We start from the raw sequence: 27,570 nt of genomic DNA on the forward strand, positions 1-27,570 counted from the left end.
CCACTGTGAGGGCTGTTGCTACGCCACGACCCTGCCACTCCCATACCATTATACTTACCCCCTTTTCTGTCCCATTGCTGTGGCATGCGTACATCACATCTAATGTGCACGGCGCGCAAAATCTGAGCTGGGCACGCGCCGTGCACATTAGGTGCAGCCGCTATTAGTTCATCACACAATCGTGCTGACCTAATTTTTAATTAGGTTCTGAGTTTATAATAATAGATTTGTAGAATAGAAAGGGGCTTAGGTTCCACTTATCATTATACTGTGCCCACTGAGATCTCACAGTTACCACTTTAGAGGTCCCATTAACCCTCAGTAACAGGGTACTTACAGCCCAGGGAATCCAAAAAGAAATCCAGAACTTTTCAGAATGGCTCTGGAAGGAGTGGAGAGACGTGAATGTATTGAAGACCATTACCATTGAAGCTCCAAGCCTTACATGGACCAACCTGGGTATGGTTCACACAATTACACTGGGACCAGACAGTTTAGCTTGGGGCTAGTATCCACTCTAGCAGATAAAAATCACACTCATTATTCCGCTGCCAGTGGGAAGAGGCTAGACTATATAGTGCTGGGGGTTGGTGACAAATTTCTAGTTAAAAACTATTTGTGGAACTTATACTTGTACATTCATTTCAACAGTTCATTTGTTTCAGTGGGGTTTCTAGATGCTGGAAACCCAACTGAAAAAAAAATGGCTAACTGAAATTAATTGGTGACATTTGTATATAAATTCATTTTGCAAATGTATCTGGAGCACATTAACAGTAAGCTTTGCACTTGCGTTACTCATAGAAACCCAGGTGCGAGTGAGCAACTGTCCTGGCTTTCAGTATGACTGTTCTAGCAGGGACTGTGCCAGTAATGCAAACAGTCACATGGCTTTGTATGTGGCCATTATCATTCACTAAAATATTGCTATTTAAAAGAGGATCTAGAGTAGTTTTTCATTTTGTATAGGAAATCCCAATACACACACACAGAATACCAGTTAATAAATAAAAAATAATAATAAAAAACAAAGGTTGTATATTAGTTACAAAATCAGGATGGGTATATTCAGTTCAAATCTCAATGCCATAAACCCGATCAGCGAAGATCCCGACAGGGGCGCTGGGTACCCTAAACCTTCCCCCACCTAAACTTCCCATGGTGGTGCCTAACCCTAATTTACCTTCGGTGGAGTCTAACCCTAACCCCCCCCCCCCCTGCCTGCACCCAAAACATAACTCTCCGGGGAGGGATGCCTAACCCAAACCTCCCCCCCGGTGGTGCCAAACCCTAACCCCCCCTCCCCATAGCCTAACCCTCCCAGGGCGGTGTCTAATCCTAAACCCCCAATCCCAGGGAAACTGTAATACTTACCTGGGTCCTAACATTCGGGATGACGCCGCCGGTATCCGGATCTTATTTGGGATAGCAGCATCAGCATTTTGCCGGACAACGGGATTCTGGCATTGGTATATCGGCGGCTAGCATCCTGTCCACCGGCATATTAACTACATCCCACAAAATCTTATTTCTTACACACAGGGGAAAATGATGCATCAAAAAGATGTCTCTAAAGGATGTTACACACCCATAAAGAGCTCTAAAAATAACTGTGCTAAATAAGACTGTACATTTGGAGATGGTAGGGACAAAGCATTCTTGAGCTTGGTATATCCTACAGCCACCACCTGCGCTCACCTTGCGAGCATCCATTTCTAAACATGAACAATGCCAGTGCATGCTAGATACAGTCCTTACAACTTTTATTCAAGGGTATGATATTCCACATAACCTGTTCTCATTGGGTTTCCAAACATCACCTGAAGTTCTAAAAACTGATTTGTATTAGTAAGAAAATACGCACAAAACAGCAATTCACATTAAAATAAAAACATCAGCATACTTTTATTCTAATGAGAATTTCATCAGACAAGCAAAAAACAAAGTTAGCTTTAGGCATTATAATTAGTCTAAACATTGACAACATTTGAAAAAGATTTTGGATCTCTCCCAATCTAGTCTTTCAGAGTGAAGAGAGATGAGACTGCATATTTTTTGCCTTGTATTATGTATAGGAGACTAGGTTCTTACGTCCATTCATTTGTATTTGGTGTGGGTACAATACAACTCTAATACCTCTAAACTCTCCTGATAGAAGTGCTCTGTTCAGCCCAAGGACATTTTGTACTGTGATTTGGAAGGATGTGTTATGTTCACTACTGCTCTGCATATTGGTGAACGGATGCCATTGGTACATCTGACAATCGGTCACTGGAAAGTGCAGGGGATTAAAGGACAGCATAACACTTTGAAACAGCTAGACAGACACACGACTGAGGGTGTGGCTATGCCATCGCTGTGACATGACCACACCCCTAATGTGCCATGGACAAGCTGGCTGAGCTGTATGTCCAACTGTGCTTCAAAATCGGAAGGTATAAAAAAACTTAGTTACAATTAAGTGAATGCTGATCATATAGGACCTCATTTCAGAGTCAGATGTAAACACAATATACAGCTTTTTTGGCTGCAACCTAATCTTATTTTGAGACCCATCTTTTTGCAATGCACTTTTTTTATTAATCATATTGCACTTGCGATTCCCTACAGCAATATGGCTGCAACGGAGGTTGGTGGGGGCGTGCAGACACAGCCAAAATACAGTAGGGATGTGCTGACGCAAAATTTTAAGCATGTCATTTAAAGCACAAAGAATTTTAACTAGAGTTTGACCTACTCTCGAACCACAAAAATTCCAGTCTTGCAAGCCCCCCATATGCTACTCATCATTAATTCCATCTTCCTGCAATTTCAGTCTGTTAATTCTAACCAGTGCTACATTAGATTGTCTGTAATTATTACTACATTCAGTTATTCCTTTTGCAGTATGTTAACTTTTGTATTAATCTATTTTACCAAGTACAGTTACCTGCAATACAATTACTACTTTCCATGTCTCTCCATACTGGCGCATCATGCTCCCCCCTTCCCCTAAATACCCCTTTCCTGTCCTCGTCTTTACAATCCTACAATAGTTGCCCAATATCCTCTCTCACTTCACACACTCTTTTTTTTAATTTTTTTATTTATATTATGTTCACGGTTTATATAAATAATTTTATTATTAATATTACTAAACATAACTTGCGTTTACATCCCTAACATAAGCTTGTTCAAAATGACTGCTGCTAGACAAGCCAATTGGGTACGAAAAGAGAACATTTAACAGGGAAGGGAGGCAGCTACTGTATGGCCAATGTGCAGTGTACATGCAAGGCAACATTAATAATGGACACAGATTTAATGTGTGCAGCTTATTCTACGCAAATATAATTCCACAACAAATAGTTTTTCATAAAAAATCAGCATACATCTATTTCCATGTTGATAATGATAACTACAATATTTTCCCCTTACAATTTTGGTATGGAAATTCACTATAAAATGACAAAACAATTCACAATTGACTTAGACAAGCTTCTGTAGAACACTAAAGCTCCGTACACACGGAGCGACTTAACGATCAAACAACGATCAGACGATCGTTGTCTGATCATCCTGCATGTGCTGGATAGAACAAACAGCACATGCAGCAACCCCCAACTACTATAACGACTCGCGATCAATGATCGCGGGGCCCTATAAACAGGCTAACATGGTCAATATCGACCATTTTGGCCTGCATTCACAGGCGACGGTCGATATCTATATCGACCATTCGTGCCCGCGCATTGACCATCGTTTGAGGGGGCCAGAAACAGTACGATATGAAAGATAATGTTATCGTTCATATCATCCAGTTTAATCGTACCGTGTGTACGCAGCATAACTCACAACTCTATATACATAACTGGTAAATGAAGAAAATCTAATTTTAATCTATAAAATCACTTATATGATATAGTTAGGGTAATATTTGTTCTGATCTAGAATATATATATCCACAAACAAAAGACAGTTAAACATATATAACAGGCAGTAGTATGTAATCTTCAAATACTTCACCCTGGTACTCGTATAACAAAAGTGTCTATACCTCCAATGAAACTTTTCCAGTTTGCTCTTTCTGGTGCTCTAAATCTTTTATCAACAAGGAATTTTGCCTTTCCAGCAGCAGAAGTCTTCTTGCCAGGTGAACACTAATAAAAATGAAGAAATGAAAAAGATGAGCTCATTACAAGGCCATACAGATTCCTACATAATTATTAAATTCACAAATAACACTGGTCCTGCAGCATTGTGCTTTAAGGCCTGGACACACTTTTTTAACGTTATGGCCAAAGAGCAAGTGGAACCTTTTCCAATTTGCATACGAACAATCTTGTAGATCAAGCGTGTTACAATATTGCCGAACCAGCTGCCCTAGCTGATAGTTCTACAGGACACATTACAAACAATCCTTTATGATGAAGTATACATTTTTACTGCAGGACCTATTATTTGCAATTAGAAAGAAAAGCTAACCAGAAAAACAATAGAAAAAAATTATGAAAAATGGTAAAAAACAAAACAAAACTAAAGTAATTAAAGTAGTTTTATGTAAGTTAAACAAAACAAATGAAACAAATAGAATCAAAATGTACTACTTTGTGGCAGTGGCGTAAGTTCATACCAGATGCCCGGAGGCAAGTTATAAATTGGTGCCCCCCCGTCACAGTGTGCAATTGACACTGTGAAATTTGCAGGCAGACAGGCAACAGATAGATGAAGGCAGCAGCTTATGATGATCTGACATGGAGCTCTCCACTAATGTATGGTGGCTTCTTAGGAGCTGGGAAGGGGTGCCTTGTATTAGGTGGCCATGACATTACACTCTGGGTGCACAGTTACAGCCCTAAGTGGGGAGAAAATGTTGTGGACAATGGAGAAGGTGCCCCCTTCAGAGCTGGAGCCCGGCGGTAGGCGCCTCCGTTGTCTCCCATAGTGCTGCCCCTGCTTTGTGGTTTAGAACTCACACAAAAGGAAACCAGAAAAAGTGTTAAAACGGAAATACTTCAATTAGGCCTATCAGACTTGGGCAAAATGTCAATCACAATCAGTGGATTGTGGGGTAATTCAATAGTAGATTTCCGTCACTGCTACTCTTTTTGTGAGTTCTTTTTACACCAAAAGTTTATCATTTGTCCCTTCTTTACACACTTTTAGGAGCTAGGAAAGGCTCAAGTAAAGGCCCCGATACACTAACGACTGATTGAGGCAATTCACCGATCTCCAGACATCGGGGTCGACGCATCGGCGAAATCTAACATGTTTTGATCGTGATCGACAAATCAGTGAAATTTAACATGATATTTTTTAGCAAATCAGGGACTTTTAACATGGATTTTCAATGATTCACCCAATGGATCGGCGATTATCGATGGCCACAGGTTGCAGGATAAGCGTTTCCAATTTTTTCGGGGGATCGGGTAATCTGTCGGTAGATGTATGGGCCCCTTAAGTTTGGAGACGGTTTGCACCTGCTTATCAGTAGCATGTGCATCCAGACACAATGAAGCCTAAAATCTAGGGGTTTATGTATCAAACAGTGAAAATGTGGAGAAGTGGACCAGTGGAGAAGTTGCCCATAGCAACCAATCAGCTTGGAAGTAGCATTTATCAAGTAGGTAGGAGCTGATTGGTTGATATGGGCAACTTCTCCACTGCTTGATACATAAACCCCTAGTTTTGAAAATAAACAAATATTCCAGGACTGTGAATTTGAGCTACATAAGTGCCTCAATAAGCAAGAAAAACACTGCGGTTCTGGGCAAATTCATTAAATGGTATGTGTCTGTTAATTATAAAATAAATGTGATAACTGTGTATTTAATTAGTAAATATATGAATTAGCAGGGTCTTAAAATATAAATAGGGTTGTTTTTGTTAGCTGGAAAGCTTATTAATTAGTGGTATGGTTGTTTATAGTAGCTGGATATCTAGATATGGGTATGTCTATTACCTGTGTATTTATAAGGCATATGATCATGTGCAATATTTAACTTCAAGGACGCACTTGAAGAATGCAATGGTAGAGGCCCATGAAATAGTGCTATTAAATGATCTCCCCATTAAAATAATTGTGTATCATAAAAAAGCGAATCAAAAACATTTTACCATTTAAAAGCGTTTCTACTCTAAAAAAAACAAATTTTTCTTGTAGATTTTAATAATACTGTATTTAGAATATTACAGTTTTTGTGACTTTAATCTACTTGTAGAGGGCAATTCTAAAGATGCAGAGCTAAACGGAGCATTATCCTTAGATGGCACTTCCCCATGCATTGCCAGGTCCTGTTATTGTTGTTGAATGATGATGGCACCAACAGCCTGATACTCTATGGGGGTCAATCCAATTAGCCGCGAGGTGTACGAGTTGCCGTTGCAACAGCGTTAAAAAGCCAGCAACGGACCGGCACCTTGCACCCTTCACGGCCTGCTTTGAGCCCGAATTTGCTAAATTTTGCCCGCAGCCTTAAGAAGCTGCGAACAAAATTCCGCGACTCCAGGCTGCCGTAAAGTGCAGCCATAGCCGCGATGACTCACGTCAGGCGAGATGATCGCGGCTAATAGGATCGCCCCACATTACTCTACCCACTATATGTTTCCATGTATTCAAATAATATTAGTCAGTTGTATTCCCCCGTTCACCACTACAAAACATTGTGCACCTTATGAATAAAGAATAAGAAGAAGAAAAGGGAAATTATCACACTCATGTTGTGTCCACATGCTGATGACAATAATCACAGTGTGTGGGGCCAGTAAATAATAATGATAATAGCATTCCCGCTAGGGAATGCTATTATCACCCTGCCCTTGCTATTAGCACCCTGCCCTTTTGGCGATGCCCCGCTAACACAATCTGCCAGGTGTCGTCTCCATTCGCGGGCCACAGTGTCCCGCAAGTAGGAAAAATAGCGGTGCATCTATTCACAGAACTTTGGGGCAGCCCGGCAAGTCTGTAAGTGCCGGGCACACTACCAAGAATGGTGAAAAGGGGGTGTGTCTTTAAGATGCGCCCCCTTTTCAGGTGCGCGCAGAAGTACCCCCTTTCTCGTTCCGGCAGAGCGCTGGACCTAGAGTGAACACTAAATAATAATAATGTTATTTATATGGCAGCTTTCACCCAATCGGACTCGAAGTGCATTTTACTCCCTCACAAAAAAAAACAAACAAGAATAAAAACAGACTTTTAGCAGATCTATAGAAATCACTGCATCTGTTCTAATATCTGCAGACAACGGCGTATAATGGTAGAATTGTCCAAACCTAACGGATCAAAACACACCTTTCAACTTAACTAGCGACACAATAAGATCTTAAAATATTTGGCCTATAGCTTATGCAAGCAACTGAGAACTCACATTGGAGAAGTTGGAGCTGAGGTGTGCTATTATTTCCCCCCACTTGGCACATCTTCACATAGGTGTGTCGTGGCTTCCTAATAAAACAAGCTACCGTTATTTAATTAATTAGAAAAACATAAACAAGTATTTTCACTATGAACCTTAAGGAAGTTGTCCACTTTTATAGTACCTCACCTATTCCCTTAATGGCAGACTGTAGATCCCCCTAAGGCACATTTGGCTAGGAAATATTTTGAACTTTGTAGGCATTCCATACTTTCCATATAGAGGAAAATGAAGTCATGTTAGTCAGTAGATCCAGGGCCATGCCAAAGCTCAATTGACCCTCGCCGAGGCTCATTATTTCCTTTTTACTTCTGCAACACTTCTTCTGATCTGATGCAACATGGGACTTTGGGCCTGATTCAGAGCCGGACGCTATTTGCGCTCGCTCGTTCAGAAAAAGGGGCCGGCTATTTAATTTGAGCGCTCGCTCTTTGCGGTCTGTTGACGCCTCTATGTCTGAGCGAGCGAACTAAACATGCGCTCGCTATTTTGTAAAGACGCCCCTTTGCCGTTCGCATCATACGTCATCTCCGCTATTTATTAGATTAATCGAGTACATTGAAAGGCGTTTGAACTGCTCGCAGTGCTTGTGGTTGGAATTTCCTATCGCAATCATGCGAACAGTTCAGGCTAAGAGTCACCCAAGTGACGTGGCCGATGACGCTGCTTTGTTAATTATGCACACCCTTAAAACGCCCGTTTTGACCGTTTGGCACGCCTGCGTTCAGATCACCACTCCCCGTTTTCAAGCACCTTCCCCTGTTACCACCCAAAAATGCCTCATCCTGTCACTCAAATTTGCAGGCACTTGCTATTCTGCGAACACACGATTTCCGACCGCACTGACTGGTTGGCGCATGCGCATTACGAGCCATACGCATGCGCAGATGTGAGAACATCGCTCGGAGCGAACGAGCGGCCGCTTACGAGCGGCTCTGAATCAGGCCCTGTATTCACAAAGTATATATTTATCCAAGAAACCAGTCTGCATTGTTGTTTTATTACTGTGACTCAGATTTTCAGAATGCATTCTTGGTTGCAAGCTGTTCAGCATGGGCATCAAAGCTTTGTATGTAATGATTGTGGCATAAACTACAACTACCATCAGCCACTGAATGCATCATCACCAAGCATCCCAAGACATGCCTGTATAAACAAACCAGTAGCTAACGGGTACCATATTACATGTTGTTATGTTTAATTAGACCCAAACATACTTAAGTTTTAGGATTACAATGAGAGGGGGTGATTGAGAACCCCACACTGCTGCTAAACGGGAAAAGCTCATCTTAAACTGAATAAGTGCTCTTTTGAAAAGTTACAAACATCTCATTCTATAAATATTAGCTGATCTCTACAAGGGAATGGTCAACATAGATGGACAAGTAGACTTCACAAGGAGGCATACGGTATAACATAAGAAAAGGATAATGCCACATGTCTTCAGACACCTGTAAGGAAATAGCTGTGCATGGCACGTTGAGGCTTTAGTGTGATCAGACTCAGTTTCTTTGCAAATGAATCCACAAAACCTTTACAAAATAAACAAATTCTCCATCATTACAAAGGTGTCCAAAGCAAACTAAGGAAGGGGCTTACATGTAAACCATTATGTCAAGAATTGAGCATTAAACACAATATGTATCTTCACTTCATTTGCTTTGAAAAGCTTAATAATGAATGCTAATGACAAGAGGTGAAATGTCAGGACAAGAAATGTACAACCAGAAATTCTAGTTTTGTTCTTTCAAGATGAGCCTTGAGTGAAATAAAAACATTATGCGGATGCTTTTCAAGTTCCATCAAGTTTGAAAAATGTTTAAATTAATGTTATTAAGTCCAACCTGTCTTTAATTTCCTGTAACACAATGTGAGAAACAGATGAAACTACGCTGGAGACTAAAAAAATTAAAAACCAAAAGATCCCTATTAACACGTGACAGAAATCACAAGAGCAATATGGAGATGTCATTTCTTTATGATCAATTAAAACATATATAATATGTATTTGTGATCTTTAATCCTTTCACCAAAAATTCCTACAAGATGATCAGATAATGGCAGTAGACCAGATAATGAATCTGTAATTAGCGATGGTAAGGAGAAAAGGGGGAAGTCTCACAGGACAGATACAGGGGGGAGACGTACTGCAGGGGAGAGAAAGGGGGGTGACTACAAGGGAGGATTGCAGCGGAGAGATGGAGGGATACTCAGTCATAAATATGTTTGTGTATAAAAAGGCAGCAATATCACGGCCCCGGAACTATGACAAGAGAGGGCAGAGTTTTCTATTAACAACATAGTATGCAAACAAAAAAGGTTATATTAGACATCGACAACTGCAAAAGGCTCAGGCAGTCTATAGGGGATGTAGTCAGCATCCAGACAGTCAGGATGCTGACAGTCACAATACAGACAGTGGCATACAGACTGTCAGAAGCCAGACAGATTGCGGAGGTAAGTATTAGCCTTAGGGAGAGGGTTAAGGTGAGGTACTACGAGGAGGGTTAGGTTGCAGAAGGGGAGGAGTAGGGTTAGGTTGCAAGAGGGGAGGTTTAGGGTTATACTGCGGGACAGGAGGGTTGGGGTAAGGGTTATAATACTTAAAAGAAATCTGTCGGCATCCTGACAGTCAGGATGCCGCTGTCGGTTTTCTGACCGTCGGCATCCTGACAGACGGGATCCAGTAACCAACCTGTCTAAAGCACCCACCAACTCAGAGGTGCCAGTCACAGAATGCATCAAATGCTCAGTCGCTGTTGAGGGCTGTGTAGCCAGCGAGCCTTTTGCAGTAATAAATTGCATCTAATGCTGTATACACACTGGACGATCTGTTAAGCGATCAATATCACTGAGCGATCTTCCTTGAAATTCCCGGTGTGTTGGTTGAATGATATCATTCATCCACACACCAACAATATCACCCATGACCAACGACCATTCCCTTCTGCAGGCACTGATAGATATTGTCCAGGTTGGCCTGCAGGCATGGACGATTATCGATATCGTTATCGTCCATGCGGGAACGCGCTTCTTTGGTCGATCATTGGCAGCATAAAAATGAATGATATGAACAATATGCAGCATGACTCTCACAATGCAGAGGTGATAAGATAATCAGAACCATAAAAGTTGGAATAAGTGTATTGCTGGGTACACACTGAGATACACTGGCCGATCAATTGATCGGCTAATATATCTGCTGCCCGTTGGCCAGTGTATACCCGTGATATGTCGGTGAACGTTGGCGTACACCGACATATCGCATAGGCTGTGCTGCTCAGCCGATGGACAGATATGTCTGCAGACTGCCCGTACACACACAGTGGCAGCCGCGGGGAGGGGGGCGAGACACGCCCCCTGGTCGCCAGGACCCGCAGCCAGACACAGATGATGGCCGTTCAATGTGTACGAACGACCATCATCTGCAGATATATCTGTCAGGTGTGTACCCACCTTATGGCAACCGGATTCTCCAGCAAAGCTTTTCATAGAAATGAGAGATGAATGTCCTGTGGTTACACACACTCTCACATAATATATAAGATGATTTGCCAACATAACAGAGCAATCCAAGGGCAGTGAAAAATGTCGTCACAAAGCCAGAATCAAATGAAAGTAGAGTTAAAAGGGATGAAACAATATGGAACTGAAGGGTGTGTAGCTTGGACAGAGGAAACATCAAAATATCTGTTAGGATAGCCAAGGAATAATGGAGCTAGCTGGGACTCAGAGAACCATCCATCCTGCACACTGAGCCTCATAGAATTCAGCCTCAGGTTGTACACACACTTACTCATTTAATATCGACCTACCATTACAAGAAAAAAAAAAACCTAAATGAATTGATGCAGTTATTCTTTTCAAATGTTCACAGACCGCATATAATCAGATAGACAAAGAGCACAGTGTAGTTAATCTATTTATGGATGATCTTAATCGCGTATCAGTCATATCAAATAGGTGCCGTAAGTACATAGTATTCTGGGCAAACAGGTGTCCTTTAGTAATTAAATGGGTACTGAATTACACTCTGGCCTTACGGTTGCTGCTTTGCATACTGAACAAAAATATCATGGTATATGTTAAGGGACATGGACCTACAAAATAAGGACTGTGTTGTACAAATCTCTCACAATTTGTGTCTGTTCTATTTTTAAATATAAGGCAACCAGAACATGATGGTACTGGGTATGTTAACAGCTGCCGTGAAAGTAGCAGTGTGCTTTATACTACGTAATAAAACTCCCCCGCTACAATGAAGTTTGTTATCAAATGAAGCATTGCTCCTGTTCTCACAGGTGAGGAAGAGGCATATCTAATTAAGTAGGAATAAATTGCTAACTGCACCTATTTGCACTATAAGATGTACTGGCCAGTGGCGTAACTAGGGCAGGGCGAGCGGGGTGCGTGCCCTGTACGCCGTGGGACCGGCGGCGTGGGGGGGCGCCGCCGGCCACGGTACCGGCCCGCCCTAGTTAGCCAGTGTAGCGCCGATAGCAGTAAGTGCGGTCAGCGCTACACATTTACACAGGACTGGCACTAGGCTTCCAGCGCCGGTCCTGTGCTGCACAGCTGAGCCCCTTCCCTCCCCCTGAGCGCTTGCCCAATAGCGCCAGGAGGAGGGTGGCAGGCGGGCTCAGACTGTGCATAACACACACATCGCCGCCAGCACTGGAGCTTCCGTCCGGCTCCGGCAGTGGTAATGGGAGAAACGTCATGATGTCATGACATCTCTCCCATAATGCAGAGCGGCCCGGCCTGGGAGGATGGACGTGCGGACGGCTGCGGGAGCAGGAGCGTGGATACAGGTAAGTATTTTTTTTTTGTTTCATTTTAGTGTGTATTTCGGGGGGGGGGCGGGGGCGCGCTCTATTACAAAGAAGGGGACTACTACTGGGGGCACTGCTTCAGGTGGGGGGGGACCAGTACTGGGGACTACTACTGGGTGCACTGCTTCGGGGGGGACCACTACTGGGGACAACTACTGGGGGGGATACGCCTGGGGCACTGCCTCAGGGGGGGGACCACTACTGGGAGGATACTGCTGGGGGGGGGGGAATACTACTGAGGGCACTGCTTCAGGGGGGGACCACTACTGGGGGGATACTACTGTGGGCACTGCATCGTGGGGGACCACTACTGGGGACTACCACTGGGGTGAGGATACTACTGTGGGCACTGCATCATTGGGAACCACTACTGGGGACTACCACTGGGGGGGATACTACTGTGGGCACTGCATTGTGGGGGACCACTACTGGGGACTACTACAGGGGGCACTGCATCAAGGGGGACTCCTACTGGGGGAACTATATAAAGGGCACTGTATAGGAGGGACTACTACTGGGGGCACTATATAAGGGGATCACTACTGGGGGCACTGCACAGGGGGGTCCACTACAGGGGGCACTGAAAAGGGAGAACCACTACAGGGGGCACTGCATAAGGGGGACAACTACTGGGGGCACTGTATAAGGGGCACTGTATATGGGGGATCACTACTGGGGGCCTGCATATGAGGGATCACTACTGGGGGCACTGTATAAGGGGAACTAATGGGGGGCTGCATAAGGGGGACCACTACAGGGTGCACTGTGTAAGGGGCACTGCATATGGGAGACCACTACTGGGGGCCTGTATAAGGGGAACTAATCGGGGCCTGCATAAGGGGGACCACTACTAGGGGCACCGCATAGTGGGGGACTGTATAAGGGGCACTGCATTAATGTGCAAATGGAAAGAAATGTTCCCAGTGACAAGAAAGGGGTGTGTGTTATGTTGACACGCCCCATTTTTCAGTGGCCACGCCCATTTTCCGCGGCGCGCGCACATAGGGGGTTGGGGGGGTGTTTCAATTTTCAAATTTGCCCTGGGCTCCAAATAACCTAGTTACGTCACTGTGTACTGCTGCTATGTGTCCGATTCAGTTCTGCAATGAAAATAATAAATCTTCTGTATTTTATTTTCTTACACATTTTTATTTTCCCAGCACTGCTCTCAAAAGCTGTTTCATGACAAAACATAAATCTTCTTAAATAGCATAAAGAAACAATGTTGTCAAATAGGACAACCAGGTCACATAACGTGTGCACTACAAGGAATGTTACATGGCACCATGCATTAGTAACTTCCAAATTAGCTGAACAATAAGCGATGATAGACACATGGAAAAGATGATACGCAATGTGGCCAAAAAGTTCTTATAAAAACAGTAAAACCAGAATAGCTGCAATAAAGCAAACATTTAATGAAAGCGATGGGATTGACAAGCCCATTAACATCATGAAGACTGAAATGTAGCTTCACAATAAGCACATGTACTATTGGCTGACATGTACAAGTATTCATTATTTTTACATTCTCTTATTTAGTAGAGGTGAGAGCTTGTGAAAGCATGGATGAACCTCATCTAGCAAATATTAGAAACAATAAGCAAGCCAGATTTGGTTTTTAGTTAATAAAAAAGTGAAATTCATGATTACTTTCTGTATGTCACGATTTTTGTTTAGTCCTTAGGAAAGTTAAACTTTTAAAAGAAGGTTAAAAGTTAGTGGAAAGATCTGGGGGGGCAAATATAGGTACACAGACATGCACATGGAATACATTGGCCCACATAAACCCACACAGACAGCCAAAACATCTGTCTACAGTAGTATTGTTCTTCGGTCACCTTACTCTCAAGTCTTATTTTAAACTAGACTATGCCCAAAATAAGGCTTGTTCAATTTTTATTTAGTATTTAACCCCTTTGCTGCAGAAGTCAAGTGGGACTCAACCTCTCTATATATACCTTAAGACTTGGAGGATGAGTACCATTTGTCCTCCACAGCAATCGGGCACTAAAAAAAAAAATATATCTATCTCTCCCCCCCCCCTTACCCCCAGTCTTGAGAAACGGTGGGGACTCCTGGCAGTCGGTAGTGCAAATCAGGGGGTGCCATCATCACACTGAAGGCACTTTATTGAAAAAAAAATAATGGGAAGGGGGAAGGAACTTTGTCTCTTTAACTCCAGTAGAAAACTGGGGGCACCATCGTTTAAGATATGGGAGTCCCCTATAGCAAACTTTGTGCCACCATAGAAATATTGCCTGGTGATCAGTGTGACCACCAGACAAAGTACCCAGTGTGGTAAAAAATTCAGAAAGTCCAGGGATGGGGAAGATCTTAATGTTACTATGCGCTAGGGAAAACGTATGTGTTCGTATATGGGAGACGGCCCATCAACCTCATAATGAAACCAGTCCCTTCTTTTAAATGATATGCCCCATTAGTTGTTATTTTCGCAGGTGATCGCCAGACAATAGCAAACGCTTTCCATAGAGGTGCAGCGCACTAAATGCACCATCATACCCATAATTAGACCTGGAAAACATGGGGCCCCTTAACAGCTTTTGGCATTGATAGCAGGCAATATCACACAACCCTATGGGAAAATAAATGTTTTCCATAGAAAGGGGAGGGTACAGCTCCTCCAAACTGGCCTGCACACACATGGAGGCACCCTTCTTAGAATCAGTGCAGTCTTCCCTTTGAAACGATGTTTCCCCTTAGTATTGTCTCACCAGACAATGACTGTAAAAAGTACACAATAATAAAATTTTCCATAGATGGAAGGTGATCTAAAGCTCAGATCTCCCCCAGGATAGGTCCGTCATTTAATGTGGTAGGTTGACTAGTATAAAAAAAATGGTAGTCATTAATTGAGACGACGAAAATTACCAAAGAAAAAAAAAGAAAGAAAATGGATTATCATTTTCAAGTGCAGATTTTTTTTGTTTAAAACATACATGTAGAATCCTGTTTTTTTCTAATTTGGAAAGATGGATTATTGCCACATAAAAAACAACAAAGTATTTATTTGTGGTGTTTATAAAACCTGCAGCAGCAAAAAGGTTAAACAAGCTAGTTTTCTAATAGTACAGCCATGGCCAAAAGTTTTGAGAATGATGCAAGTATTGGTTTTCACAAAGTCTGCTGCTTCAGTTTCTATGATGGCAATTTGCATATACCCCTAGAACACAGGTTCTCAAAGTCGGTCCTCAGGACCATAAACAGTACATGTTTTACGGGTCTCCTCACAGAATCACAAGTGAAATAATTGGCTCCATCTGTAGATCTTTTAAAATGTGTCAGTGAGTAATGAATACACCTGGGCATCTGCTTGGTGACCTGCAAAAAGTGAACTGTCTGAGGTCCTGAGGACAGAGTTTGAGAACCACTGCCCCAGAATGTCATGAAGAGTGATCAGAAGAATTGCAATTAATCGCAAAGTCCCTCTTTGCCATTACAATGAACTTAATCCCAAAAACAACTTTTCCACTGCATTTCAGCCCTGCCACAAAAGCACCAGCTGACATCATGTCAGTGATTCTCTCGTTCACAGTGATGACGAGGACAAGGCTGGAGATCACTCTGTCATGCTGATTGAGTTAATATAACAGACTGGAAGCTTTAAAAGAAGGGTGGTGCTTGAAATCATTGTTCTTCCTCGGTTAACCATGGTTACCTGCAAGGAAACACGTGCAGTCATCATTGCTTTGCACAAAAAAGGCTTCACAGGCAAGGATATTGCTGCTAGTAAGTTTGCACCTAAATCAACCATTTATCGGATCATCAAGAACTTCAAGGAGAGAGGTTCAATAGTTGTGAAGAAGGTTTCAGGGCACCCAAGAATGTCCAGCAAGCGCCAGGACCGTCTCCTAAAGTTGATTCAGCCACGGGATCGGGGCACCACCAGTGCTGAGCGTGCTCAGGAATGGCAGAAGGTAGCTGTGAGTGCATCTTCACGAACAGTGAGGGAAAGACTTTTGGAGGATAGCCTGGTGTCAAGAAGGGCAACAAAGAAGCCACTTCTCTCCAGGAAAAACATCAGGGACAGACTGAAATTCTAAAAAAGGTACAGGGATTGGACTGCTGAGGACTGGGGTAAAGTTATTTTCTCTGAGGAATCCCCTTTCAGATTGTTTGGGGCATCTGGAAAAACGCATTCAGTGGGGTTGCTTCTCAGCCAAGGGAATGGGCTCACTCACAATTTTGCCTAAGAACACAGCCATGAATAAAGAATGGTACCAAAACATCCTCCAAGAGCAACTTCTCCCAACCATCCAAGAACAGTTGGGGACAAACAAGGCCTTTTCCAGCACGATGGAGCACCTTGCCAAGACCTTAATCCCATGGAGAAGTTATGGTCAATCCTCAAGAGGCGGGTGGACAAACAAAAACCCACAAATTCTGACAAACTCCAAGCATTGATTAGGCAAGAATGGGCAGCCATCAGTCAGTATGTGGCCCAGACAATAATTGACAGCATGCCAGGGCGATTTGCAGAGGTCTTGAAAAAGAAGGGTAAACACTGCAAATATTGACTCTTTGCATAAACTTAATGTAATGGTCAATAAAAGCATTTGACACTTATGAAATGCTTGTAATTTTACTTCATTATACCATAGTAACATCTGCCAAAAAGGTCTAAACACTGAAGCAGCAAACTTTGTGAAGACCAATACTTGTCTCATTCTCAAAACTTTTGGCCATGGCTGTAATAGTAGTTAGGACTTATGCACTTTACATATTGGTCTGTAATTAGAGATACTAGGGCGTATATTTACTAAAGTGCGGGTTTTTATAAGTGGCGATGTTGCCCATAGCAACCAATCAGATTCTAGCTATTATCGTCTAGATGCTGCTAGATAAATGTTAAGTAGAATCTGATTGGTTGCCATGGGCAACATCCCCACTTCTAAAAACCTGCACCATAGTAAATAAACCTCTAGACATATGGTAAAATTTGGGTTTGTTTTGGTTTTAATCTATACAGCTATATCACTCTGTCTCCTACTTTTCACAATAATGCCTTAGGCATTATTAATTAGTTGTTTTTGTCGACTGAACATCATGTATTGTCTCAGAGCAAATCGGGAGCCTGTCCTGAAAGCTGACAGACTTCATTATTGGTATATTTACTAAAGGTCGGTGTTAAGTGATTTTGATAAAATTCCATCAAAATTGATCAACATTGATGTTGTGTTTTAGGGCTAAATCACACATTTACTAATACTTAAAAATATTTATATATTTGATAAGCCATCTTAAGCAGGTTTAATACATGGATAGGGTATGGTTAATTTACCTTTGCTTTAGTCTTCTTTTAGCTGTAGTAGGGACATTGGCTCCATATCCATAAGAGAACAAAACCCTCTCAGCTTCTATATCATCTTCCACTGCAAGAAAATGACAATTATTTTTACAAACCTTAGTAGTGCATCACTGAGATCACTTGTTTGTAGTGAACTAGTATCAGTTAATACATGTACAGTATTAAATAATATATACAGCTATGATATCTGCATACATAACAATTTCTTTTCAGCCCAGGTATGTGATTGTCCTTGCTGAGTACAACTGCCAGAGCCTGCATTAACCCCCATGCACCATCAGCTGTCTAGGCAATGTATGTGATAATATCTGACATCCTGCAAACCACAACTTCTAATCTATAGTTGCATGAATGCAAAATTAGCTGTGTATTTAAAGTATGTGTTTAATTTTGTACAAGTTTGTAATTGGTATTGTTTAAATGTCTGTGAATCTTTTTTGACTTGCTAGCCATAGTCATGACCTGTGTTTAAATGGGGATCACTGAAGCATAGTTTATTGTGTCATACTGCCTGTTTACTTAAACTTGGTGCAATATATGTCCACTGATCAATCTGCATTTCAACCAGCTGACCAATTGGCTCAGATGTAAGCTAGTGTGTTAATCAGGCATACTATTTCTTAACATTCAGTCTTAGGGCAGCTTGCTGAGGGTAGTAGCTTGATGTGGTTATGCATTAAGTGGTTAAAATCAAGTGTGCCTTCTGAACAGTTAAATAACAGTTGAACAACATTGAAGACCAGGTAATTACAAACCCATTACTTAGAAAATTTAATTTTTTCCAAAAACAAAAAAGACAATGTATCAAAAACTTTTTTATAATCTCACTTCATGGAGTCATCTCTAAGGCTACTACATCCTTTACTCTTCCTGCAGCTCACCCTTCTGTACATATTGCTACCTCATTAATCTACTCACCACTTATGAACACACATGAGCTTTTAACTTATCTATACGCACTGACAATAACATCCACAACCTGTCGCCATAAAAATCTTTCGGACAAAGCCAAAAATTATATTTATATCTCTCTCCTGCTGCTTCTATTAGCTGGTGACATATCACCAAATCCAGGCCCAACCCACATTCCACACCCACAACAAACTATAAATCCAGCTAACCTCATAAACATTGCATGCCTCCCTTCACCATCCAAGTCACTAAAATGTGCCTTATGGAATGCACGCTCTGTCTGCAATAAGCTAACATCCATCCACGACCTCTTTATTTCAACCAACCTCAACCTTCTGGCAATAGCAGAAACATGGCTTACACAATCAGACACTGTCTCCCCGGCTGCACTTTCACATGGCAACCTACACTTCTCACACACCTCCAGGCCTGGTAATTGTAAAGGAGGTGGGGTAGGAATATTACTCTCCCAATCTTTCACATACACAATTCTCCCACAGGTACCTTCACTCACATTTACATCATTTGAAGTACATTCTATCAGGACTTTCACCCCTTTCTCTCTGCGAGTTGCTGGTATCTATCGCCCACCTGGGACACCTCAACAATTTCTGGAACACTTTTCTGCCTGGCTCCCTCACTTTCTATCCTCAGACATCTCCACCATCATTATGGGTGATTTCAATATCCCCATTGACAGTCCACAATCTCCTCATGCCTCCAAACTGCTCTCTTTAACATCCTCTCTTGGCCTCTCCCAATGGACTGACTCCTCTACTCATCAGGAGTGCCACTGTCTTGATCTTGTATTCACCAGACTATGCTCAGTTTCTGATATCACTAATGCTCCTTTCCCTCTCTCAGATCACAACCTTATCACCTGCACACTCTCCTCCATTACATCAACATCATTGAAATCAACCAAACCTAAACCCCATAGAAATATTAATGCCATTAACCTTCAACAACTATCTACCTCTCAACAACAACTTTCACCAATTTCTACATTCACTTCTCCTGAAATTGCTGCATCACATCTAAACCAGATTCTAGAAAAATCCCTCGATGAAGTAGCTCCAGCTACCCATCACACACCACGTAGAGTTAGACGTCAACCATGGCATTCTAGCTTAACAAGGCATCTACAAAAACTCTCGCGTAAAGTTGAACGTCAGTGGTGAAAGCCTCATACTCCAAGTGACTTCCTCACATATAAGACTATCTACAACTCTTATCGTACTGCTCTGGACACTGCCAAACAAACATATTTCCAATCTCTAATCTCTGCTCAAGCTTCTAACCCCAAGCGACTTTTTAATACATTTAAGCTGCTTCTTACCCCTCCATCACCCAAACCACCTGCTACTATCTGTGCACAAGATCTTGCTTCCTATTTTAGGGACAAGATTGATAAGATCCGAAATGAAATGGTAGGCTCTTCCTCAGCTAGTGACCTGCTCAATTCCCTACCTGAACCCTCTGGCACATTCTCTTCATTTGATCTCACAAATGAAGATGAAGTATCTACACTCTTCTGATACTCCTACTCTATTACCTCTCCTCTAGATCCTATACCCTCACAAATCAGTAAAGCTCTGTCTCCTGTGCTTATCCCAACCCTAACTAAAATCTGTAATCTCTCTCTCTCTACTGGCAACTTTCCATCACTGTTCAAGCATGCAGTGATTACTCCCATTCTGAAAAAACAAAATTCTGACCCTAATAGTCTCTCAAATTACCGTCCTATCTCCCAGCTCCCATGCCCCTCCAAGCTACTTGAGAGACTTGTCTACAACCGCCTCACACACTTTCTTAACTCACACAACTTATTGGACCCACTTCAGTCCGGCTTTCGTTCCCAACACTCCACAGAGACAGCACTGACTAAGGTAGTAAATGATCTTGTTACTGCCAAGGCTAAAGGCCATTACTCACTCCTAATTCTTCTATATCTCTCTGCTGCTTTTGACACTGTTGACCACTCTCTTCTCATACAAACACTGAAATCCCTAGGTCTTAAGGACACAGCTCCTACCTATCTGATCGCTCTTTTACTGTTCGTTTTTCTGATTCTGCCTCCTCTTCGCTAGCTCTATCAGTTGGTATCGCAAGGCTCTGTCTTAGGTCCTTTACTATTCTCAATCTATACCACCTCTCTTGGCAAACTAATCCACTCTTTTGGATTTCAGTACCATCTGTATGCGGATGATACTCAAATCTACCTATCCTTTCCAGATTTATCTCCATCTGTATTGGTCCGTGTCACTGAATGTCTTTCTGCCATTTCATCTTGGATGTCATCTCGCCACCTGAAACTTAATATTTCTAAAACAGAATTAATTATATTTCCACCGGCCAATAACAGTTACCAACCTGATCTCTCTATCACTGTTGATACCTCGACCATCCACCCCGCCCCACAAGCTCGCTGCCTTGGTGTCATCCTTGACTCTGAACTGTCCTTTGTTCCCCATATTCAATCTGTCTCAAAATCATGTTATATACATTTAAAAAATATATCCGAAGTTCGACCATATCTCACACAAGACACTGCAAAAACTCTAATCCATGCACTTATTATTTCCCGCATTGACTATTGCAATAGTCTCATAACTGGTCTTCCCAAAAACAGGCTATCACCATTACAATCCATTATGAATGCAGCTGCAAGGCTTATCTTCCTTGTGAAACGTTCTTCTTCTGCTGTCCCGCTCTGTCAGTCCCTCCATTGGTTGCCGGTTTTCTACCGTATTCAATACAAAATACTTTCACTTACACATAAGGCTATTACCAAACCACACCAACATACATCTCTTCACTCATCTCAAAATATCTCCCAACCCGACCTCTCCGCTCAGCACAAGATCTGCGTCTCTCATCCCCATGCATTACTTGCTCCCATTCACGGTTACAGGACTTTCTTCGCGCTGCACCCACTCTATGGAATAACCTACCTCGCACAATAAGACTTACTTCTAGTCTCCAATCCTTCAAGCGTTCCCTGAAAACTCACCTCTTCAGGCAAGCTTATCAGATTCCAGAACCTCCCACATAAACTTCATAGCTTCCATATCTAATTACATCCCCTTATACAGTCCACACACAATCTCACACATAGTCTTTCTCTCACATCCTCATGACATTTGGTCGACATTCCTGTGTGACTGGATCATGTAGCCAACCAAGAAACTATGCATTCTGGCTGGACCAAAATGCAATATATAGCACCTATCCTTGTGTATCAATGCCTATTTCCCTATAGATTGTAAGCTTGCGAGCAGGGCCTTCCTACCTATATATCTGTCTGTTATTATCCAGTTTTGTTCTGTTAATGCTTACAATTGTAAAGCGCAACGGAATATGCTGCGCTATATAAGAAACTGTTAATAAAAAAAAAATAATAATAATAATTTCGCTCTGTAGAATTTAAAAGACCACTAAACCCCAAAATGAAAAGTAAGATTTTCATAACTAAAACATGAAAGTCAGATACATCCATTGCAAAGAAAAAAAAAAGAAAAAGTATAGTAATACTTTGACACTATACGAACAGCTAATGCTCTTCCAAACATCATTAGTACAGTGAGCTAATTGGAGCTGATGCAGGCAAGATTTTTTACTACATTATTTTAGGCAGGTTTGAGATAACCAGTATTGCCCATATGTGTGAAACAACTTATCCACTTGCATGGTACAACAAAAAGGTCAAGTTGTGTGGATTTCTTTAATCATGCACAGGCGAGTTATCTATATTGGTAGGGCAGTAATTATCACACCTGCTTCCACAGTCTGAAATCCTGAATACAAGACCTAAGGGGTAAACTTGAGGGTTGAGAATCACTGATGTAGAGTAAAGGTGCCCATACACAGTGCGATAAAGCAGCTGATCCGACGGATTAGTACGATATCGCTGCTATATCGTACTGTGTATGGGCATGATATCGGATAGTACGTGCACCCGAGGGGTCATACATTGCACCTCCAGATCTTACTGCAGGTTCAGTTAATCTGGGGTTGCGATGTGCGATCCCAAGCAGCGCTATGCGGGTGGGGGAGGGGGGTGCTGGCATATCGGCCAGTTGGCCACCCAAACGCACGTGTATGAGGACCGCCCAATATGTCGGCCGTCGGTCCCCCGTTGCGTCGCAAGGTGCAAATCGCACCATGTATGGCCGGCTTTAGACTGTCAGGCGCACTCTACTTGTTTACTGAGTGATATAAACCTCCTTTCTAACATGTAAACATGCAGTTACCTACAAACCCTTCATCTATATCAAATATCTATCAGTTCAGTGACACCGAGGGGCTCATTCTCAGTTGCATGCGGCTTTTGATTTAGCGTCTTTTGTCATTGTCACTACTGCGACTTTATGCTAATGTTAGTAATAGCCCTTCCCTGGTATTCCCCTGGCACAATGCTCAAAGTACCGTAGTCGCTCGCAGTGACTATTTACTTGCAGAGAGATTGACAGTCAGGGAGTGTTTGTGGGAGGTAACGGGGAGTGGTGGCAAAGAACGCAGAATGTGTTGCGACCATTTCGGGAGCATGTTTCATCCTGCATCTGCGATCCTATATGCAAGAAAATCTCTCTGGCGTCTCAGTTTTCCCAGCCATTCTGCGCGACCATAGGGTTACTCAGAAGACCAATAATCGAAGGATCTGCAACTGATGCTGTGTCTTTGTAACAAATGATTGGATTTGCAAAAACCCAGCTCTGAGACATTTGCATATTTTCACACCCCAGGTACTTGCACAGACGCAGCAGCAGTGGCGTTAGCGTACAACTCTGAATCAGGCCCTGAGTTAGCTATCAATCCTGTAACACTCCCATAACACACCCACCAGACTAAATATCTTAGTGCGTCTATTTAGCCATCTCCCCCAGTCACCACCCAATACATTGCAGAGCCAGTGCGGCTCAATCAGTTTTGTGACTCTGTGCACACACCGCAGCACACGCGTTTATTTAGATTTAGGGATATATTTACTAAAGTGAGAGTTATTAGAAATGGAAATGTTGCCCATAACAACCAATCAGATTCTACTTAACATTTAACTAGCACCTCCTAGATGATAATAGCTAGAATCTGATTGGTTGCTATGGGCAACATCTCCACTTCTAAATAACCGTTAGACGTATGAGCAGTCGCAAGATAAAAAAAAAAAAATGTGGTAACTTCCGTGAGCATCAGCATTGCATGTGATCCAGAATCAGGCCCTGAGTATTTGATTGAATTATTGTTAAACACTGGCATTACTTAATTCTTATAGTAAATATATTGCCCAATACAAAATCATTGACACCTATACTATATATTGAATACATGAATGTAAAAAAACAAATAACCACTTGCTTTGTGCAGATTGCATTATGACATCATCCAATTCCTGCTCCAGCTTTTCGTATGTTTCCAGTTTTGCCCGATGTTCAGAATTCTGAGCTTGAAGCTCAGTAACTCGTTTTTCCGAAGTTGCTTGAAGAGAATAAAATTCCTTTGTTAGCACCTGAAAAATCAAAAATAAAAAAAAGGTTGATTTAAATTTACAGTTTATCTATATTGGGGTGGCCTTGGCGCTTCTCAACCTGTGTATGGATATTCTTTTGTATGTCTATGGTCTACAGAGGGTAGACTAAAGACATTACAAAAGAAACATGTACAGATGTGCCCTTATACATCTAGCCTCAATACACCACGCAGCGCGACTTGTCTGGCGTGAGTGAGCCGACAGGTCCCGAGTTACTCTGCTAGCATCGGATGCCTTTTTTTCCCGAAAATGTGTCTAAGTTGCAATGCGATGTGACTAGGATGCACCAGCAGACTGTGATGATTAATTTTATATGCGACACTTGTATATCTGTATGCACCAGCTAGTATATTTTCAGACTGTGGAAGGAAACTTGCATCAACACAAGTAGAACATATAAACTCCACCCAGATAATACCCTGGTTAAATCCATGGCCCCAGCGATGTAAAGCAGCACTGTCCTAGTTGACAGAAGGCTGGGTAGCAGCAATTCGTGTAAATCTGAGGTTGCAAAAGCGCATGAAAGGTGGATACGTAAAAGACTAAAGAAAAACTAGGTTTGTTTGATGTGGGACAAAAAAAGCACCTTAGATTTGGACTAATTGGGTGCTGCTGGTAAATCACTTTGTGGTAGAAGCACGCAGTAAGGCACACTGTCTCACTATTGTGTTTGCACTCATGATAAACACTATCACAATGCAAAACACTGATGCTGTGGTTGTAAGGCCTTGCATGAATTCATAAAATGTAGTTTCACTTCAAAACAGGAGGTGAAGTTGTCAGGTCTAAAACAACCTGCAACCAAACAGAGCATTATGGCCCCGACACACTACAAGATATGGTATCTTACATGATTTGGCCAATGCCGACACATCAAAACGACAAATCGTTAAAAATGTGCAGTGTGGGGTAGTTAGCCTCATCGCTTGATCTTATGTGCTGCATATAAGATCAGGCGATGCGGCGGATGATCCCATGCAGTGCTATGCAGGGGGGGGGGGGCGGCATATCAGGTGGTTGGATACCAGTTCGCCCAGTTTGTACGGACCACCCGATAGGTCGGCACTGGGATCGTTGGCGAAATTGCTGGGTACACCCATTGTTCAGTGTGTACCCGCCTTTAGAATGTCAACAGCAGCACAGATTATTTCACCACGTCTACCTCATATGACCATATGTAAAAAGGTTTATTCGAATGGGGTCAGTACAAGAATCTAAACTCTGACAAAAGCAGAGAGTAAAATCATGGCATCAAATGCAACACCACTACATACAACTTGTTTTATTCACAAAGAAGTCTACTTTAATAAAAAATATGGTTTTAAAGAGACTTAAGGAACATTTTACATTTGTAAAGAATTTTCTTTTGTTGTAAGAAAATATTTAACTAAGTAAAGATTTTGTGCATCAAAACAAGGAAAGGGAAACATAATGCAGTAAATAAAGTTATGAGGAAGAGGAGAACCATCTTTGAATGCATAAGTAACTTTGACAACAAGTGCTGAGTAGAGAAGAGTATATCGATGAACAGTCTGTATTCAGGAAGAAATCAGCTCACATCACAAAGACAAGTTGACTATATACAATTCTGAATGTGTGTGAGATTGTGCGTGGGGGAAGTTACGGAGACATGAAGACATGAGTACAGGAGACGAAGGTGAAAGTTTGGAGGTGAAAGTTTCAGCGGACACAACAGAGTTTCAGGGCTAGGAATGAGCAATAGTTCTAGAGAGATTAGGGCTGTGTGACTATAAACTCTCCAGTACATGCACTCCAAAGACTTGAAAATTGGTGGAGGCAGTCTGAGTATGCTGGTAATATGTATACATTTGCCAAATCTTCTTGATCAGGGCTGGTATTGCTGGAGGGGCAGAATTCTTATAATTGAAATCTAGATGCTGTGAGGATAGTGTTGATGAGTTTTCAAGTGTATTTGGGGACATCAGGAATAGGCCGCAAAAGAAGATAAAAGGACAGAATTGATGGGAGGGGTACAGGGATAATAGTGCTATCAAATATAATGCATTGTCTTGTAGGAGCCCAGGGGACAGAGTGGCCACAAGCTGCAGCTTCGCCAACATAAATGTGAGGTTTTTGGGATAATGGCATGCAGTCGGTGGCAACTATATACCCACAGAACAGTTTTAAACAATTTTGTGTGAAAATGTGACATGTACAATAAACAGCTTGGCACGCATATTTGTCAACAGGAGACATTTGGTATGATAAGTACTTGTCACAATAACGTTTATGTTAACCCTGCCTTCTATTTGATACATTATGATTGATACATTTAGATTGAAATATCATATATAATATGTATTTATTATCATTACAAGAGTTATAAAGCTGGTCAGTATAATTGCAGAAATGTACTGGAGAGTAAGAGAACTTTATAGGCACCTTTTGAAGCAAAAAAATGGTGAGTGTTCACACTTCAACATAGCTTCCTTTACTATGTTAATAGAAAGTATTTTTTTATGGATGTTATCAGCAAACATTGATGTATAATTGTAGTATTTACAAAAACACACTAAGATCTAAAGCTTACCATTAAAACAATATATTTGTATGCTATTGTATGTAATAACTATATTTTCATGACACCAAAGCATATCAGCTACAAAATCTGCAAAATAAAATAAAGTTTCCCAGACCACTGACTGTTAAACTGGTAAATACATGTTTAAACATACATTGACTTGCCTTGAACATCTGTAATATAGATTTATGATATGTCAGCTAATTGCTCAAATTAAGCAATGAGATCTTCCCATCAATAGAGGGTAATACATGCAGGCAGGTGAGTAAAGAGGTAAAATAAGGACAGAGAAGTAATCGTAATACATGGAGATGATTGAGTGGATGTCCCAGGTACAAGAATGCCAAGTCTTATCATGTCATCATCTTGTGACAAAGACGAGTGCTAAGAGAAATGGATGGTATGTGGCGAATAGACATCTATTGATAACAATGTAAACAGAGATTAGGAGCGGAGGATAATAATTGGGTGAAAATATTCTGTATTACACTCAGTCTGTACCTCTAGCTTCTTCTGATACTTCTCACATTCCAGCTGGCACTTCTGTAGGTTTTCAGTGGTCTCCTCCAATACCATGTGAGCACGTTCAGCCTCGAAAGACTTAAGTTTTGCTTGATGAAGAAGTTCAGACACTTTACTCTCTGTACCCAACTGTACTTGTCTATACCTGAAAAAGGGGTAGTATAAATACTGGGATTTGACATCAGCACACAAAAAAAGTATAAAAACACTGGAGAATATAATAGAAGTGTATATTAATAGAAAATATTCTATTGACACAGACATGATTAGAAAAAAAAGAAAAGAGAGCAGCAGTGGTCAGCAATATGGTTTATTTCAATGGAGTTGTATGTGACCCTTAACAGGGCTAAATTTTACAATTGTTACAAATAATTCCCTTTACAAGTGTGCACATATTCAGATATCAGAATACCAGTACTTGTGCTCACACTCTAAGGAGAATTAGTATTCTACCTAAATTTGCCACTTTGGGTCTTCAAGTCAAACTCATTTGCAAGTGTTCCTTAATGAAA

General features: G+C 41.7%; 1 protein-coding gene across 4 annotated transcripts in view; it reads right to left on the reverse strand.

The window, feature by feature from the left end:
- The window catches only part of PIBF1 (progesterone immunomodulatory binding factor 1), a 276,137-nt gene that overhangs the window by 129,779 nt on the left and 118,788 nt on the right, over positions 1-27,570 (reverse strand). For all 4 annotated transcript variants that reach the window (XM_088459353.1, XM_088459362.1, XM_088459346.1 and 1 more), the window contains 4 exons: positions 27,038-27,203; positions 23,823-23,973; positions 17,529-17,619; positions 4,037-4,139 (listed from right to left, as the gene is read on the reverse strand). In XM_088459353.1, coding sequence (XP_088315479.1) covers positions 4,037-4,139; positions 17,529-17,619; positions 23,823-23,973; positions 27,038-27,203 — 511 coding nt within the window. The remainder of the gene's footprint in view (positions 1-4,036; positions 4,140-17,528; positions 17,620-23,822; positions 23,974-27,037; positions 27,204-27,570) is intronic.

This window comes from Taudactylus pleione, unplaced genomic scaffold (assembly GCF_031769625.1).
Source record: "Taudactylus pleione unplaced genomic scaffold, aTauple2 ptg000041l, whole genome shotgun sequence".
Classification (NCBI taxonomy): domain Eukaryota; kingdom Metazoa; phylum Chordata; class Amphibia; order Anura; family Myobatrachidae; genus Taudactylus; species Taudactylus pleione.